Source organism: Dama dama, chromosome 10 (genome assembly GCF_033118175.1).
Source record: "Dama dama isolate Ldn47 chromosome 10, ASM3311817v1, whole genome shotgun sequence".
In the NCBI taxonomy this organism is placed as follows: Eukaryota; Metazoa; Chordata; class Mammalia; order Artiodactyla; family Cervidae; genus Dama; species Dama dama.
In genome coordinates, this window is record NC_083690.1 from 8,152,506 (window position 1) to 8,170,651 (window position 18,146).

General features: G+C 41.0%; 1 protein-coding gene across 4 annotated transcripts in view; it reads left to right on the forward strand.

Annotated features, from left to right (window-relative positions):
- The window catches only part of LOC133064008 (RNA binding protein fox-1 homolog 1), a 436,966-nt gene that overhangs the window by 297,144 nt on the left and 121,676 nt on the right, over positions 1-18,146 (forward strand). For all 4 annotated transcript variants that reach the window (XM_061153952.1, XM_061153950.1, XM_061153951.1 and 1 more), the window contains exons 4-6: positions 6,033-6,086; positions 14,384-14,476; positions 16,222-16,282. In XM_061153952.1, the coding sequence (XP_061009935.1) occupies positions 6,033-6,086; positions 14,384-14,476; positions 16,222-16,282 (208 nt within the window). The remainder of the gene's footprint in view (positions 1-6,032; positions 6,087-14,383; positions 14,477-16,221; positions 16,283-18,146) is intronic.

An 18,146-nucleotide genomic window follows, 5' to 3' on the forward strand; every position in this document is an offset into this window, starting at 1 on the left:
CCAGCACCTACCTACAGATTCCTGGACTCTGCAATAACTCTGAGGCCTTCTTGGTTTACAACCACCATTCTGAAGACATGGAATTTTAATTCTGCAAAATCTATTCTTCCTGGGCAGACATCGGTGTTGGCCAACCCCCTCTCGTTATGTGCTACATTTACCGACATGAATCACATGAAAAGGCATCTGTACACATTCTGACTGGCTCCCCACTCTCTCCAGCTGAGAGAATTAAGTGTGCTTTCCTCTTTCAGGTCACAGTTACTCTAAGAAATTGCATTTTAATCCCAATCAGCTGTTTTCCACATCACTGGAATATGAGATGTCATCTCTCCTTTTCTTGCTATATTTTGCCCTGGTTCCTTGTAGCAGAGGCTACAAGGGGAGAGACAGCAGAGAAAAACTCTCACAAAGATTTTTTGCATTGTTCTTCTTGGTCTCTTTTGTTTAGTATGGCCATGGGGACTGCAAACCAAAACCACGGCACAAGAGTAAAGAGACTTTCTTTCCCAAAGTCCCTGACACCTGTCAGAGCTCTGAACAGGTTCTGTATCCATGCATCATTCAGCCGTGACGTTTGCAACCCCTACATGCCTATCGGTTACCGCAGGCGCCTCAACGTTTCATTTTAATCTGTGGCTTTGGTTCCTCTTTGTCACAATTCTTGTTCCCCTCCTTCCACAATTCACTTTATATCCTTTACTTCCTCCTCTTTCAGATGAATGTGTTCCAGTATTTGGCATGAAACCATTCAGATCATCTCAGATTTCCTAGGGTTTCCCTTTCAGATGGAACATCCCTTGGTCAAAAAATTTTGTGGCCACTATGTCCAAAGCAGAGGCCAGAGCATTTTTCATTATTTATTTTTGGCTACTCTAGGTCTTCGTGGCTGCACGTGGGCTTTCTCCAGTCGTGGCGACCAGGGGCTACTCTTCATCATGGTACAAAGGCATCTCCTTGTGGTGGCCTCTCCTGTTGCAGAACACAGGCTGTAGGGCATGTGGACTTCAGTGGGCTTAGTTGCCCCGTGGCATGTGAGATCTTCCCTGACCAGGGATCAAACCCGTGTCCCCTGCATTGGCAGGCGGATTCTTAACCACTGGACCACGAGGGAAGTCCAGAATCCAGAGTCTTTCTTAAAACATCAATTGGCATGTGAATGAATGGATCTCTTATATTATCAGGGGCCTTGGTGCTGGAGGTTTCACTGGAAAGGATGTGGGTTCTGACCCTGGTACCTTCTTCTTGAACATGTCAGAGGTCGCAAAACAGCATGCGTTTCCTTTCCATTTGAATTCTCCATGGGCCCATGAAAACATTGTATGGATTGCCATCAAATTAATCACAATGTCTTGGTCTTGAATAAAAAGCTCAGTTGAACCTAATATTTAAAAGTGAGCATTTGTGGAGTGAGAGAGTTAGTTACAGACTCCTAGGTAGGTAGTCGGTCAAGAATCCGCTGGCAACGCAGGAGACATAGGAGACTCGAGTTCAATCCCTGGGTTGGGAAGACCTCCTGGAGGAGGGTGTGGCAACCCATTCTAGTATTCTTGCCTGGAGAATCTCATGGACAAGAGGAGCCTGGAAGGCTACAGTCCATGGAGTCGCAGAGAGTCAGACATGACTGAAGCGATTGAGTACGCATGCTCACATGCAGAGGTAGTTCTAGATTTAGACCACTGAGACAAGCCATTCTATCCTAGGGTTGTCTTCGGTAACAGCTACTCAGGGAGTCCTGGGTTCAGATTTTATCTCATCCTTGTCCATGTGATAGCTGTGTTTTCGTTCTCAAAATACAGGCCTTCTGGGCCTGAGTATGACCCACTGAAGTCTCTGTTGTCACTACAGACAGATTACGTGGCTTTCAGAACATGCGGAAGAAACTTTCATTAAAAGTAGAAGAAGAAGGAGAGGAGGCTTTCATGATTACTTTTTAAATAACAAAACAGAGATATTTTCAGACCTGGCATGGTGCCTCCTCCTGCTCCCACATCTGAAACTTGAAGCCAGCCCTAAGAAAACTAGGATGTTGCCTTTCCTTAGCTGCCATGCACATTCTTTGAACTAAGCTTTCTTTCATGTTTTATACTGTATCCATTGAACACCTTTCCAAGGTTTTCAGGGAAATATTATTTGATCTGAGATGGTCTAAACATGGGCGGTATCTCTTGGCCCAAGTGTGTGCCTATAAGTTCCCAGATTTTAGCCTTGATGCATCTGTCGAGACCCCTCGGGTGGAAACTGAGATGCTGTTGAAGACAGCTGAGTGCCGGTGTTGGGCAAATCGATCCTAGTTATGTCTGTGAATGAGTCGTGTCTATTTAAATTGAAAATGTACCAGCTGTGTTTACATCATTAGTACCAAACTTCCCAATTAAACTGTTGATACTATAAATATAGTACACAACTGCCTTAGAGAGGGGGCTTATATCAGCATTCTTCTTACGGCTTGTTTCACTGGTTTTGAGAAACTTCCACCCCGTGGCAACTGCCAAAGAAACAAACATTGGAGACCATTTCGGGGCATCTGGTGCCATTGTTCTGTTTAGGAAATGACACATGTGAAGATTGCTTTCTGATTGGTGCTGTCTCAACCAGCAGCTTCCCAGGTGGCTCAGTGTTAAACGATCCACCGGCTGGTGCGTGCCAGAGACACAGGAGACTCGGGTTCGATCCCTGAATCAGAAAGATCTCTTGGAGGAGGGCCTGACAGCTCAGTCCAGGAATCTTGCCTGGAGAAGGCCATGGACAGAGGAGCCTGGCGGGCTACTGCCCATGGGGTCGCCAAGAATCAGGCACAACTGAGCAATTGAGCACACCTATATCTCAATCAGATATTTTTTCTTTCTTTCTTTCTTTCTCATATTTGTTCCACTCATCCATGTATTCCCAATCCCCGTTTACTGGCATTGACTTAATATAGTTATGAGGTGGCTATTTCCCATGTGTAAGGAGCATGGCAGAAATGAAGCAGGACCCCATGAGGTTTCTAGGCACAAAAGTCTTTCTGTGTCCCCATCTCCGATGGGCAGGTTCAAAGAGCTGCTCATCAGGGAAGGGAGGGGAGGCCGAGAAAAGGGAGGAGCAGTCAGGAAACACAAATGCAACCTTGGGGCAGGCCTTGGTTTCCTCATAAGGGATACACATAGCAATATCTTTGAGCTCTTCAGCTGAACTATAACCTCCAACAAATGGAAGATGTTAGCTATTTGATGCATCACTCCTCATTCCAGAGAAAGTCACAGTTCGCCCATCACCACCTGAGACCAAGTGATCTCTTCAACCAGATCTTACTTTAAAGGAAGTGCGTTTGTGTTGACTGCTTCAAGAAGGTTCCGTGGATGACATTTGCTTGTTGGTTTTAAAGGAAGTCCTTTCCAAGTTTCTCTATTCATAAATATGTGTGCTTCCTGTCTCTTAGGCCCGAAATATACATGGTAGCATCTGTGTGGACTGAATATCCTAAGGGGATTATATCAGAATGATGGCTTCTGAGAGAGTCACAAAGCTAGAGGATTTTTTTTTTCTTTAAACCATGGAATTCACTTCACCTTTCAACGCAAATCTTGCATTTCTCAAATCTGAAAATCATCTTCTCTTTTTAACAATTTTCTCTGCCCAAATCTAGGGCATGGAAAAAGCAGTAGAACCATCTTGTCTTCACTAAAAGAATTCCTAAGTGTCCACTAATTGCAGGGTGAGTGGGTTGCGTGTTTCCTGGTGTGTCCGTAGGGCATGCCAGCCATGTAGACCGTCTGTCTTCTCTCCTGGTTGAGCCTTCTCTTCTTGGTTTCTGTCTCTCCTTCTCCCTGAAGTCGAGAAGCACAATAAGAAGCTCAGTAAGAAAAATTCCAGTCTGTAATCCCCAGGCTGAGTACATATCCTGACGGATGGGTACCATTCTATGGCCCAGGATGACTTAAGCTTTGGATTTCTTTTTCTCATAGTCAGAACTACTTTCATTTCAAGGTTTTAAGCTATTTATATTCAATTGGAGTCTGCCTTTTTCTCTTTCTGAGGGAACGTAGATTTATTTGTATGTTCCAGAGGATAGTATCTGTATATTCTTCTTTTTTTTTTTTTTTTTTGAGTCTCAGTAAGATCTTCTTGGCATTTACAGTCTGGGCCTCTCAGCATCCTCTGAGTGGGGCACATCGGTCAGGCGAGCTGCCCCCGGTTCTCTGAGTTCTAATTGCTTGTTCCCTTTCTCTCCTGCCCCTCCTACCCATCACCCTGTCCTCTGCGACACAGAAGCTGTGTAAGGCTTTCCACCCAGGGGAGAGAGACAGAATACAGAACTTCCTAGGGTAATAAAAGATGTAATAAAAACACCCAGGCTGCAAAAGCAAAAGGCAAAGACGCTGCTGTTGTTGTTCAGTCGCTCAGTTGTGTCCAGCTCTCTGCGACCCCATGGACCGCAGCACTCCAAGCACCCCTGTCCTTCACTGTTTCCCAGAGCGTGCTCCAAGTCACGTCCATTGAGCTGGTGATGCCATCTAGCTATATAGCTTTGACTGTATGGACCTTTGTCGGCAAAGTGATGTCTCTGCTTTTTTAAGGAAATTTCCAAATCAGGGGAAAAGAGCCTGGAAATAATACTTTATGTAGTTCTTTACATGTATTTTAATCCCTAAAACAGGCATTTGCTCTTATTCTGCAGCAGGATAAAATTTCTCTCTGATTTTCCCCTGGGCCTCGTCACTTACTTTTATGCCACCCTCTCCTACCAACCTTTACATAGAACACACTACGCTCAGAAAATGCCCACTCAACATCATGTGATCTAAGAAAATGAAAAGAATTCCAGCCTCAGGGGGCAGCATTTAGGATTATCAGATGCTTCTGGTTCAGGGTCCTTGTTCTCATTTTTTTTTAAGTGTGAATCACAGATTTCTTGATGTGTGTTTGTCAGGAGGACTACAGGAAATAGTCACTAGTTGCATTAAGTTACAAAATGCAAGACACAGCAGTTGCATGTGATTTCAGATAGCAAGTGTTTTAGTCAATTTAAGTATGACCCAAACATTGTGTGGTAGTGGTGGTTTAGTCTCTAAGTTGTATCCAACTCTTATGACTCCATAGACTGTAGCCTGCCACAGTCCTCTGTCCACAGGATTTCCCAGGCAAGAATACTAGACTGGGTCACCATTTCCTTCTCCAAGGCATCTTCTGGACCCAGGAATTGAACTTGGGTCTGTCTCCTGCCTTGCAGGAGTATTCTTTACTGGTTGAGCCATCAATGAAAGCTCCATTGTGTGGGGTATACTTATCCTGAAAAATCTGAAATTTAATGGAACAGCTGTAGTTTGTTGGGGTCACTTTGTCATCTGAAATGTTGTTTCTAGGTTTGAACATGTTGAGTTTCTTGCATTGTTCAGAAAGCCTATTCGTGCTAATCATCTAAAATCTATGTGTTTGTTTAACAATATGGAGAATCATCTTGCAAGAAAGACATTTCAGCCTGAGTATAGACAGCTACAGTGGCTTCTTGCTTGTAAAGGGTGTCTGTGTAATGGATCTTCCTTTTATCTTTGCTTCTCTTATATGGCCTGGCTACTCCTGGCTCTTATGAAACCAAGGTCCAAAATCCTATACATCTCATTCTGGTTGGATATTTTAAGTTATCAAAATCCCACTCCACTAAGGATGTTTCATCCAGTGGCTAGTGACACAGCCTAGAAGGACTGTCGTACATACTAGCTGTTTCTAATGTCTGCTGCTCAGTGCCTTGGAAAGCAATCAATCATACATCAAGAAAGAAAACTAGAATTAACCTCCTGCTTACATACTTGGTACTGGGTCCCTAATTATGATATCTCATATGATGGGTTATGCCATAATATGGAAATAATACATGCAGTTGTATTTTCTCTTGGTTCAAGTGCATCATTTAATGATAGGAAAACATCAAATGAATATCCTTGATATTAAAACAGAGAAAAATTCTGACTTGGGGAACAGTTACCCATATGCATAATCTGATTGACTCTGTTTCTCTTCTTGCTTATAAACTATTTCTTATTTTTTTGCAGCAATTTGGTAAAATCTTAGATGTTGAAATTATTTTTAATGAGCGAGGCTCAAAGGTAAGCAACTTAATTCACTTTAGAATTGTTTAGCTTTGTTTTGAAATGCTTGTTATAAATACGGGGAAACAACTGCACTGTTTTAATCCGCACGTTGTGAAAATGCACTTCCGTGGGAATTCCTTTAGGGACCATTCCCCTCACCCCACCCTCGTTTCCAAAATGATGGGGAATACACTGGATTCAATTTAAAATGTATAAGGGGGTATTTGAAAATTGCTGTTTTATAGATGTCTATATATCAAGTTTCCAGAGGAAAACTACCCATGCTTAAAGAAATAATGCTGTTGCTACATTTTTGTTTTTCAGTGATAATTATGTTCTTTATATTAAAAAGTGAGTTCATAGTCTCATGAGCAGGTAAATATGTGATTATTCTGTATTAATAAAGTGCAGTTATTTTCCTGGGTTGTAGGGGAGAAAATCTCATATACACCAACCTTTTGAATAAAATTTAATCCATTAGTCTGCGTACCCAACCACATTTTGCAATTTGCCATTGCTCTGAGTTAGTTTTTTCTAGGAAACCAATTTTTAAGTAGATTTTTCTTACAAGTAACAGTGTTAGTAAAAATCAGAGGTTAGGGATTTCCCTGGTGGTCCAGTGGTTAAGACTTCACCTTCCAAAGCAGGGGGTGTGGGGTTCTATCCCTGATCAGGGAACTAAGATCCCACCATGCCTCATGGCCAAGAAAAAACAAAGCATAAAACAGAAGCAATATCGTAGCAAATTCAATAAAGACTTTAAAAATGGTCCACATTTTTAAAAAATTCATTTTTTTAAAATGAGAGGCTATATGGTTGAACTCCAGCATCTTCAAAATGCAAACATATTGATAGAAAAAAAAAAAGCCGCCAAACTCTTCTAAAGCATCTTCTGTGTCAGTGGTCATCTAGGACCAGTGCCCACACCAGCCGCAACATCTGGAAATTTAGCAGAAATGCAGAGTCTCAGGGTCCAACCCAAAGCTACTGAATCAGATCCTCTGATATTGGGGCCCAGCACTCTGTGTTGTAACAAGCCTCCCAGGGCTATGGTTAAAGTTACAAATCCTGTGTCTCCTTATTCTCAACACACACCCAGTCTTCATTTGAATGCAGGCTACCCCTTTGCCCACTGGGATTTCATAGTGGCTCAAGAGTCCTCTTTCTGCTTGCACTCTCAGAAAACACAGGAGCTGTCAGTCTCTCCCTGGACGAAAGCGGCGCTCTGGGCAGAGCAGCAGATGCTCTAAGAAAGGTGAAAAGAAGTGAAAGTGAAAGTCACTCAGTCATGTCTGACTCTTTGTGACCCCATGGACTCTACAGTTCATGGAATTCTCCAGGCCAGAATACTGGAGTGGGTAGCCTTTCCCTTCCCCAGGGGATCTTCCCAACCCAGGGATCAAACCCAGGTCTCCCACATTGCAGCGGATTCTTCACCAGCTGAGCCACCAGGGTGCTGCCAGAGACTTGGATGTTGACATAGGACCTAGGAAGTGAACACATCCCATAACTCTGCCTGGCTTCCAGTCCCCCAGGAACGTTCAGCTTCCTTCTCACTTCCCCAGACTGTGAAAGTCAAAATGGAGAGAAATTCATTCCCAAACACAGAGAGATCGCAGGTTTAGCCCCAGAGCTTTCCTTATAGGCACTGTTTGGGACAAGCCAGTATCCAGAAGTGTTAATAAGAGGAACACGTTTTGGGACTTCCCAGGTGGTCCAGTGGTTACGACTCTGCATTTCCATTGCAGGGGCTGCAGGTTTCATTCCTGGTCAGGAAGCTAAAGTTTCATATGTCATGTGGTATAATAAAGAAGAAGAATGGGTTTTATCTAAGCGAAGAGGGTGCAGAAGCCAGTCTCCTGGGTATAGGAACCACCACCTCCCCATAAAACAATCATTTATGATTCCTTGGACTGCCTGCGTAGGTTTTATGTTAACTGACAATGTTAACTGAATTGTATTAACTGAACAGGAGAATGCTGATTGAATTGAGGAAAGAAAATGCCGTTATTTTCTTTGTCACAGCCAAAATGGATGGTGTTGTAATATGCTGGATGAGTAGAAAAAAAGAAAAAAAAAAAAAATCAATTCATTACACTCTGTAGTTCTGCTACTTTAGGGGCCTTGTCTTTCTGTTCTAATTTCAGATATTTAAAGTAATCCTTATAATATGTCAGTAGTTTGACCTCCAGGCTGGGGGAAAATAAGTTAACTCTTTTTCTGCTCTGGCATGAAAAACCATTACAGGGACTTTTTCTACATGTACAAAGCCAAGTGCATTAAGAGAAAAATGTGCCTGATCCCTTTCACTTATGACAGATGTATTCTGGGTGAAATTGTACAAGATGACATGGAAATTTGGCCAACTCCTTTTAATCCTGAGTCCAAAGCACTACTGCCTTTAAAGTTTTCTTTTCTAAATTCATACTTCATGTATATTTTGTTTTGTGACTTTTGCCAGTCGGAGGAAACGGTTTAATTTTTTTTCCAGAGTTGTTTAAGGACATTAGAAGAATATCGTTTGTTATTCTGAAAGTACAATGGTGATGCTATTTTTAAGATTTCTTCCGTCATTCCTGTGATGAGCCTGTCTCTGGGGCTTTAGGAATAAAACCATTTAAGTTTGCCGCATCCAGAGACTGATTTTGTGAAGCTGTGAAGCTGTGTCTTTTTTTTTTTTTAATGAAGAAACATTAAAAATAGCCTCTCTCAGAGGGTTTGCTGAAAGATCCAGTCTTGCAGCTGTCAGAGCTGACTGGTACTACTGGAGTATCCTGGAGACAGTCCATTTGGGAACTGCTGAATGGACGTAGCAACCGGTACAGGAATATCTTTCATAACTGAAAGTGAAAGTGTTAAGTCGCTCAGTCATCTCCGATGCTTTGTGACCCCCTGGACTGTAGCCTGCCAGATTCCTCTGTCCGTGGAATTCTCCAAGCAAGAATACTGGAGTGGGTTGCCATTCCCTTGTCCAGAACTTGATGTTATCCTTAATGGGAAAAGTCTTATGTAAGGGACATTTCCATTTCTACACCATTGGAATGACCTCATTTTCATCATTTGATGGTGGAGAAGCAGCCAGGAAATGGGAGAGCCCTTACGAGCTAGGAGCTCACCTTCTGGCCATCGTCTTTGGGGACCTTCCCCAGGACGGTCGCTCAATGTAGATTGAGGATGGCTGTGTGTCCTGGGGCTGGTTGGTGTGTATGTCTGTGTGTCTGTGTGCGTGCGTGCATGTACACCTGTCCATACACAGGCAATATCTATATTATCCTGAGAATATATAATGTACAACCTCATGTGCATATGGATAGCACGTACAAGGAAATCACATTTTAAAAGGATCTGCCAAAGTTTGAAAATGCAATGAGCTGGCACATCGGGGGTGAGAGATCCTATCATTCAAGTTTCCTTTTAGGAGATTTTAAAATATTGTGTTTACCTCTGAAACATTTTATCTGGGGGGATAGACAGAGATGGCTGTGTTTTCATAGACCTAGGAAATGTGCAGTCTGCTCTTTGATTCAGTGATATCTATAGTAGTGGGCTTGGGCTTCCCTGGTGGTTCAGTGGTAAAGAGCCCTCCTGCCAATGCAGGAGTCGAGGGTTTGATCCCTGGGTCAGAAGATCACCTGGAGAAGGGAATGGCAACCCATTCCCAGTATCCTTGCCTGGGAAACCCCAAGGACAGAGGAGCCTGGCGGGCTGCGGTCCATGGGGTTGCAAAAGCATCAGACACGACTTGGCAACTAAGACAAGAAGCCTAGTATTGGTTTCACTCCAGTACCAGACTAGGGAATTGGATGTGAGAGAGACAGAAGCGCTTCCTGTCCTCAGACTTTCCTGAGTATTTGAGAGACAGATCCTTAAGACAAACAAGTGTGATACAGTTTGCTATGATCCCCGGTGAATGAGAGGCTGCTGAGACTCCAAGCAGGCAGATCCATCTTGTTGAAAGCTGGCAGGGCTTCTGGGAAGAAGGGGCATTTCAGCTGGGAGAGAAAGATAAGTAAGACTTGCCCCAGGGGAGGGAAGGAAGAAAGATGGTCTTCTAGGGAGAAGGAGCTATGTGGAGAAAGGTGATTGGGAACAAGTGTGCTGTGAAGCCCTTAGTGCCACAGGAAAATGAGTCTTCAGATCTTTAATCAACAGCTCCTCCTCTTCTAGGTGACAGGAGCTCTCTGCACCAGAAACTGGAAGAATCGAGTTTTCATGTAAGATGAAAAGTCAGTACAGCACCCATCCTGGGTGCGTCAAAGCCTTGATTTGTGCTCTAAATGTTCTATTTGTGTTACTACAAAAACATAGCCCACAAGACTAAAAGAGAAAAATAACTGGGATACAGGAAGGCCAGAATGTGTTTCACAAAAAGATGGAATAATAAGTAAGTCTTGGCTGGTCCGCGTTAGGGTTGCCGTTATCTGCCTAGGGCTCATGCCTTCCCATCACAGGGCACAAACATCACAGATGTCTTCTGCAGGACTGTGCCTTCTCTAAGCCACCTCCCCAGCACCACCCGCCTGAGGTAAACCTTGGGAAGTAGCATCTCTCCTCCATCTGACTCCTCCCTGCCCAATGTAGCCTCTCCTGCATCCTTGACCTTTATATGGGATCATTACAGCTTACTCAGTTCCTGTGTTCTCCAAGCCACATCCAAAAGGTGCTTCTTTTTGAAACTGAGATTAAAAAAAAATATTCAGAGTAATTTTAAGAATATGCTAAATATTGCATTTTGCCTAAGACAGAATACTGACCATGAAGTGAAAGTGTTAGTTGCTCAGTCATGTCTGACTCTGCGATCCCATGGACTGTAGCCTCTGTCCATGGAATTCTCCAAGCAAGAATACTAGAATGGGTAGTCATTCCCTTCAGGGGACCTTCCCAACCCAGGGACTGAACCCAGGTCTCCCACACTGCAGGCAGATTCTTTACCATCTGAGGCACCAAGGAAGCCCACTGACCAAGAGGCAGGGCAAAAGAAACAAGCTTTGTTGCCACCAACTTTCAAAGTTGCCAGTTCTTGTGCCTGATGGAGTGGGTGCCTGAAAATGGCCAGGTGGCTGTCTGTCTGGCCATGTTGTGGCTCCCCAGATAAACACCTGGCTATCTTCTGATCCAGGGATGTCACATGACTACTTGGCTGGGCGGAGGTAGGATGGTCCCATGGGACATGCCCTTTGGTATTTGTGTTTCTGCAGCAAGGTCTTCATGAACCCAGCTTTGCCAAATTTCAACTAGGCTTCTCAGCAGGTTGAAATGAGATGTATTGAACCACTCAAAAAAAAATATTTAGCAGAAAATATTAAGAGTAAGAATAATAATAATAATCAATATATTATTTTTACTACAAAGCAAAGTAAAAATGTAGTAGAATTCCTCTTTAGTTTATGAACTTGGGATTCAGAAGAGGTTTCTATTTCTACTTTCATCTCTCCCTCCTATCCAGGATGCAGATTTTAGGCCAGTATGGTTTGCCCAGGATTTAGATTGGAATCTTTATGACTCCATTTGTGGGGACTGTGTTATTCAAGTGGGTTGAGTGTTCACTTCTTCCTAGCACTGCAGTGAGGATGACTGTTAGTACCCGTTAGCAGCAATGATGGCACCAAATCCTCCATTGGTAAATCACACTGGACTGTGGATTTCCTTTCTTAGGCAAGTGAGAGAATTGCCCCAGATAGAGTCGCAGTCCTAGTTCCCCTAATTATTTATTAAATGTATGGCATGGCTCAGGATGCTAGAGCCTTGGTCTTAGAGGTCAGGAGGAGAACATTTCTGTGTGATTTTGGCTGATTTCTACATTTAAGATTAGAATCACCAAGTCAAATAGATATTCACCACAAAAACTCACTCCACTCCCTAAACTGCTCTTTAGAAACTGGCAGTGTAATTCTGTAGAGTCAAAGCTATGGTTTTTCCAGTAGTCATGTACAGATGTGAGAGTTGGACCATAAAGAAGGCTGAGCACCGAAGAATTGATGCTTTCTAACTGTGGTGTTGGAGAAGACTCTTGAGAGCCCCTTGGACTGCAAGGAGATCGATCCAGTCAATCCTAAGGGAAATTAACCCTCAAGCTGAAGGCCCAGTACTCTGGCCACTTGATGCAAAGAGCCGACTCATTAGAAAAGACCTTGATGCTGGGAAAGATTAAACGCCAAAGGAGAAGGGGGCGTCAGAGGATGAGATGTTTAGATAGCATTATCAGTTCAATGGACATGAATTTGAGCGAACTCCGGGAGATAGTGACAGATAAGGGAGCCTGGCATGATGCAGCCCTTGGAGTTGCAGAGAGTCAGACACTGCTTAGTGATAGAAGAAGCCATGGAAACCCAATTGCTGGGCCACATTGGTAACTTTTTCAGCAAACAGATTTCTGGGCTCCACTCTGGGATTCTGATCCAAGAAACGTGTGTCAGGACTTAGAAATCTGACTGTTTCATATGCCCCCCAGTTCTTTCTGATGTATAACTGAATCTGAGGCCCAGTGGCCAAATCAGAGGCATCAAATAGTACCAACCCTCCAGATTTTATTTTTTGCCCATTGACATGCTGTTATTTCAAAATGAGTCAGCATCAGTGTTTGTGTACCAAATGCAGCTAATCCCATCAGTGATGAGCAAGACTAAGTAGGGTCTTTCTAAGGTATAATCTTAGATTAGTCAAATAATTCAGACCTGTCCTTATCATGGATCCTCACTGTGGGAAATAGGAAAGGTAATTCAGTCTAATCCCCCAAGTGAAGAATTTTTTTTTTCTCTATCAGATCACCATCTAACCTAACTTGACTACATCCATAGCTGTTATCCTCTATGGAGGAGCCCATCATAATATTGGAAAGTTCTCGCTTGTTGGAACCCTGGGTAACAGCTCTTTGAAACTGAAACAGCTCTCTGAAACCCTGAGTTTCAGAGATTTTTTTCATGACCTAATGAGGAATTAAGAGTTAACAGGAGTTGGTTATGAACAGCTGTGATTTGTAATTATTTGTTTTATTAATATGACTGACTGTCCTACTGCTCCAGCTAAGCTTAACACCAACATTTTCCTTTAAGTAAAGATTACCTAACATAAAGAGCAATCTTGGCACATTGCATTATTTTACCCTGTTTATACTGTGAAGACCAGAACGAGCTGGGCAGATTTACACTGAAATTGTTTCAAACGGTTGGTGTATATTTCTGAACAAGCTGTACAAATATTTTTAGGGGTTTTAAAAATAATGTGTCATATTTTCTGTACTCTTCTTAGGAACAGTGTCAGTGAAGAAAAAGGATGGATTTTTGACAATGTGATGTGTAGGGGGGTTGTTTTTTTTTTTTTTGAGGCTGAAATATTAAAGCAAAATATACCAGTGGTGCAGAAAAGAGTGTATTTGTTATTGATCAGTAAAAGAAGTACCTAGAGTGTTACTGTAAATAGTATTCTATTAAAGGAGGTTTTGAATTTTCTACCTGTTGATTTGACAAATGGGTATCAGCATAATGTCTTAGAACTTTACCATACGTATACACGTTTCTGTTTGGGGTTAGTAAAGCAGTCTGGAAAGCTGACAGTTTCAGAAGCACTTATGTCATTTGAGGAGTGAGGGAGGGGATATAAAAATGTTACTTGACCTGTTTGCATTAGCAATCAATGGGTGTTTATTTCTATTCATTTCATGGGATTATTTTGTTGATTTAGAGCCAAGAGTTTCAGATTTATTAAAAAAAAGGTCTTTCCTTTTTTTTTTTTTTTTTTTTTTAGGCTTCTAATTTTTATTTTTTGAGACATAAAGGCTGTAGAATTGACAAATTTGAATAACCCTAAAACTGCATGGAGAAGAGATGGTCTTAAAACCACACGGCATGACTCTGTAGGCAATGTTAGAAGATTCTGGCATTCATTGTTGAATTTTGTGCACACGTTTTCTTTTCTTTTCTTCTTAATTTGCATGTCAAGAAAGTGGTTCCCTTTTTTTTCTCCCTCGTTATTTCATTTTCTTCTCTGTGAAGACACTGTACATTTATTTTGATCTCATTTTCTTTCCGTTAGATTTCTTTTCTTCTGTAGTGACATTTAGAAAGGTATTTTGGGTATCATTCTTTGAATTCTTCAGGGGTGACAGCTAACGGGTGACAGAAAACAAAAATCTTGTTCACACTTGTCGCTTACTTATTGCACATTTTAGTACTCTTATAATTTCTCTAATTTGCATGTTACAGAACGGAAGCCAGGACAAGAAATAGAAATTAAAGCGAGAGAACGTTCCGCAGTGGTCGTTGACTGAAAATAATAATCTGCATGTTGTTTTCCCTTCTCCCTCCTGCATGTAGGGATTTGGTTTCGTAACTTTCGAAAATAGTGCCGATGCGGACAGGGCGAGGGAGAAATTACACGGCACCGTGGTAGAGGGCCGTAAAATCGAGGTGCATGTCCAAAATATTTTCCTTTTCATCTTTTTGATAAGTGTCTGCTTCACGCTCATTTGTTGTTTCAGATGCATCATTGTGTCTTGTATGTGACCCTATTCCCTTCTCATTGTTTATATATATATATTTATATATAAAAAGGAAAACTGGCCTTACTTTTTTCTTTTAATTTTCCTTTATTATGTTACTCTTATTACTGCTGAAAGGTGGATGGCAAAAGTGAGACAAAAGAAAGGTTAATCTGAAAGTTTTTTTTTTTTAATTCTTATTTTATTTTTCATGTCTTATAACCAATGGGTGCAGTAGATTCCAAGCAGTGGAGAGAGTGTTGCAAAACAAAATATAGAGCAGTTTTCTGTTTTTGTTTTCTTTTTCTTTTCCTTTCTTTTTCTTTCCACTGCAGGGCTGATGAGGGATCCACAGTGGTGTGCAAATTAAACCAAATTGTGAAATGAATAGCATTTAAGAGAACAGTTGTTGGGGGGAAAAAAAAAATGAGAGGTCTTTGTCATGAAACCTTTCATTTTTTTTTTTCTTTTTAAGAAGACACTTTCAATCTTTGTATTCTTTTGCTAACAACGTGAATAACCAAACAGGATTTCCTGTTCAATATCTGGCCCTTCTTCATGGAAAAAAAAAAAAATGCTGAAATTCCTATACTCATAATCTACTCTTTCTACCACTGGCTCTCCCTCAAAATGACCATAGGGTCGTATTTGTTAAAACTTAAAAAAAAAAAAAAAAATACCAGTTAAAAATGCTTTAGTCTTTGGAGTAAGATGTTGCATATTTTGCCTTTCATTTCCCCCCACCCTCGACGATAATCCTTAGGCCCCTCACCAAACTCTCAGTAACCATGGTAACTGTATACAAACCCATGCTGGCGATGGTGGTGAATGGTAAGTGGTGAAATCCATCTGCCGTTTCACGTATTTAGTGCTGATATATCTCTATACATATATATACCACGTGAATTTTTTTGACTTGTTGTATTAAGTTTTCTTGATGCTCTATTTTTTTGGATATTGGTACGCCTGTAAATGAGTGTACGTTCTAAGCTAGCCTGAGAGGCACTGACTGGATTGAGATATGACCAGTGCACATCTTACTCAGATTGTTAACTCCATATTGTGTTAAACAATGCACCCTCTCTTTTATCCTTTTGTTAGCTGTGACTTTAAAGCTTGAATGATTTTGTTAATTCTTGCGATGTAAAAGGCTCTTGTTCCAAGTGTTGAATGCTAGATGTTGCTTCCCCAATGGTTCTTCCCCCTTAAAGTGTTGCATACGGCTAAAACTTGTTTGTCCTTTTTTTGACATTTATGTTCCCTTGTACCTTGTCTCTCCCCTCTTCTCCTCCACTGCATGTTCCTTCATATGAACCTTATTTTATGTTTAAAAAAAATATTTATTGTTTCTGTGTTACCATGGAGTACACGCATGCTTTTCAATCTTCAATTATGCAGTTCCTTTTAATTTGCTTTTACTGTCTCCTTATTAAACTTTTAAATGATATGACATTGCTTTATTGAAATGATTTGTTAAGTTAAAATGGTTATGAAGTAAATGTAATTATAAAAATGTATGATTTTGTTATGCACCTACTGCCTTTTATAAATTAAAATGCATTTTAGTTTTTGTTTTTTGTTTTTAATAAGTAATCACAGTCATAATGCATGCAACTAATTGAACTGTGGACTGGCCCTGGAATATGTGCTCATTTGAGTTTTCTATGTACATAGGTAAATAATGCCACAGCACGTGTAATGACAAATAAAAAGACTGTCAACCCTTATACAAATGGTAAGTAGAGTTTGACCTCTTACAAGAAAATGTCTCTACCTCAGAATCTATTAAGTAATTTAACTGGGGAATCTGTGCCAACAAGCCACATTTGCCTCAGCATGGTTACTGTGTCTTCGCTGCTGACCTGCTACAGTGAACCACTTGAATCAGTAAGATAAATTTCATGACAAAGGCAAATTTAGTTTTCAAGTGAGGAGTGAATGTTCTTCTTTCATTCTCTCTGGAATAACTCCTATGTGGAGTGGGATACGTGGGAATCATTTGAGAATTACATGGGTAATTTAATTTATTGTAATTAGAATGAGTTGATGGAGGGTGGATATTTTGTTTCTCCCTTAATCATCACCTCCTTGGTGATCAATAATCATTCCTGGAAATGGGACTGCAGCATTTGGTTCCAGCTTTGAATCTTCTCTGGAACCATTAGACTTCTGAAGTACCTTGGAGGGTACCTCATGATGAGTTCCACACTGAGAACAGAATGTATGAGTGTGTTACACACGTCTCTCTGGGTTCCGAAGTGGCATCTGGGGCAAAGGAGGATGTTTACTGTGTATTGCAGACCCCTTCAGGACAATGCATTTCTGCCCTTGCTCAAGAGGAAAACGTCTCAAAGCACTTCATAATAAAGACTTACAAAATATGAAAAATTATTAAAATATTCACACATTTTGATTTTTTAATCCTTCTCAGAAGAAATGTCTGTTAAGATATATGGTTGGGGGTGGGGGCGGGAAAGTGGCTAATCACATGCTTAATTGTACCAAATTTAGATAGAATGTAATGTAGTAAGTTAAAGTTAGAGTTTTGTGTGATACAATACTCATTAAAATGAGTAGGATGAAGACTACAAAGGGGCTCATAATGAATGAAAAGTTTTAAAATAAAAGAAATTATATGTATAGCATGATTTCAATTAAGGTAGGCATTACCCCCAAAATGTTTATGGTTGAGTTGCATTGTGAGAATGGAAGGTATTTTCCCTCTGTTTTACAGATTTAAAAAAATAACAATTTCATTACAGTCTTAAGGAAAAATTTATGGAATTTTCCATTTTAAACAGTTTAATTACACATGAAACATGAGAATACAGACATTTAGAAAATGAAAAGAGAGAGAGGGAGAGAGAAAGGGAGGGAGGAAGACAAGGATACAATATATTTTGAATGACACCACTGCCATGTCGGTTTCCCACCTATCCCCTCAGAAGGTGCCACTATTGCAGATTATTATCTATACCTTTATTTTACACTTTCTCGTGTACATGTGTAATAAATATATATGTATAATACAGTGGCAAGTGTATGATTTTTATATGAATGGTGTCATGGTATACACATCATTTCTGATTGGCTTTTATAAATCAATATGGAGTTCTTTTGATGTAAATACATACAGACTGCATTCATTCTTTCTAGTGGTTACATAATATTCCATAAGTAAGTAAGTAAAGTCACTCAGTCGTGTCCGACTCTGTGACCCCGTGGACTGTAGCCTACCAGTCTCCTCTGTCTATGGGATTTTCCAGGCAAGAGTACTGGAGTGGGTTGCCATTGCCCTCTCCAGGGGATCTTCCTACCCAGGGAACGAACCCAGGTCTCCTGCATTGCAGGCAGACTCTTTACCGCCTGAGCCACCAGGGAAGCCCATACAAAGGGTTTATTCCCCCCTTACGTACTGACTGACTTTTTTTTCTGTTATAAGCAATACTAATATCATTTGGTAGTTTTGGTTTTGTTTTTCTTCTTTCTTATGCCGATGGCTATTAATTTGTTTGTTCTGATATGTTAAAGGTGCACCGCTGAACAAAAATATCCCCTCAATGTGACAGAACTCTAAGAAGAAAGACTGGAAGAATTAT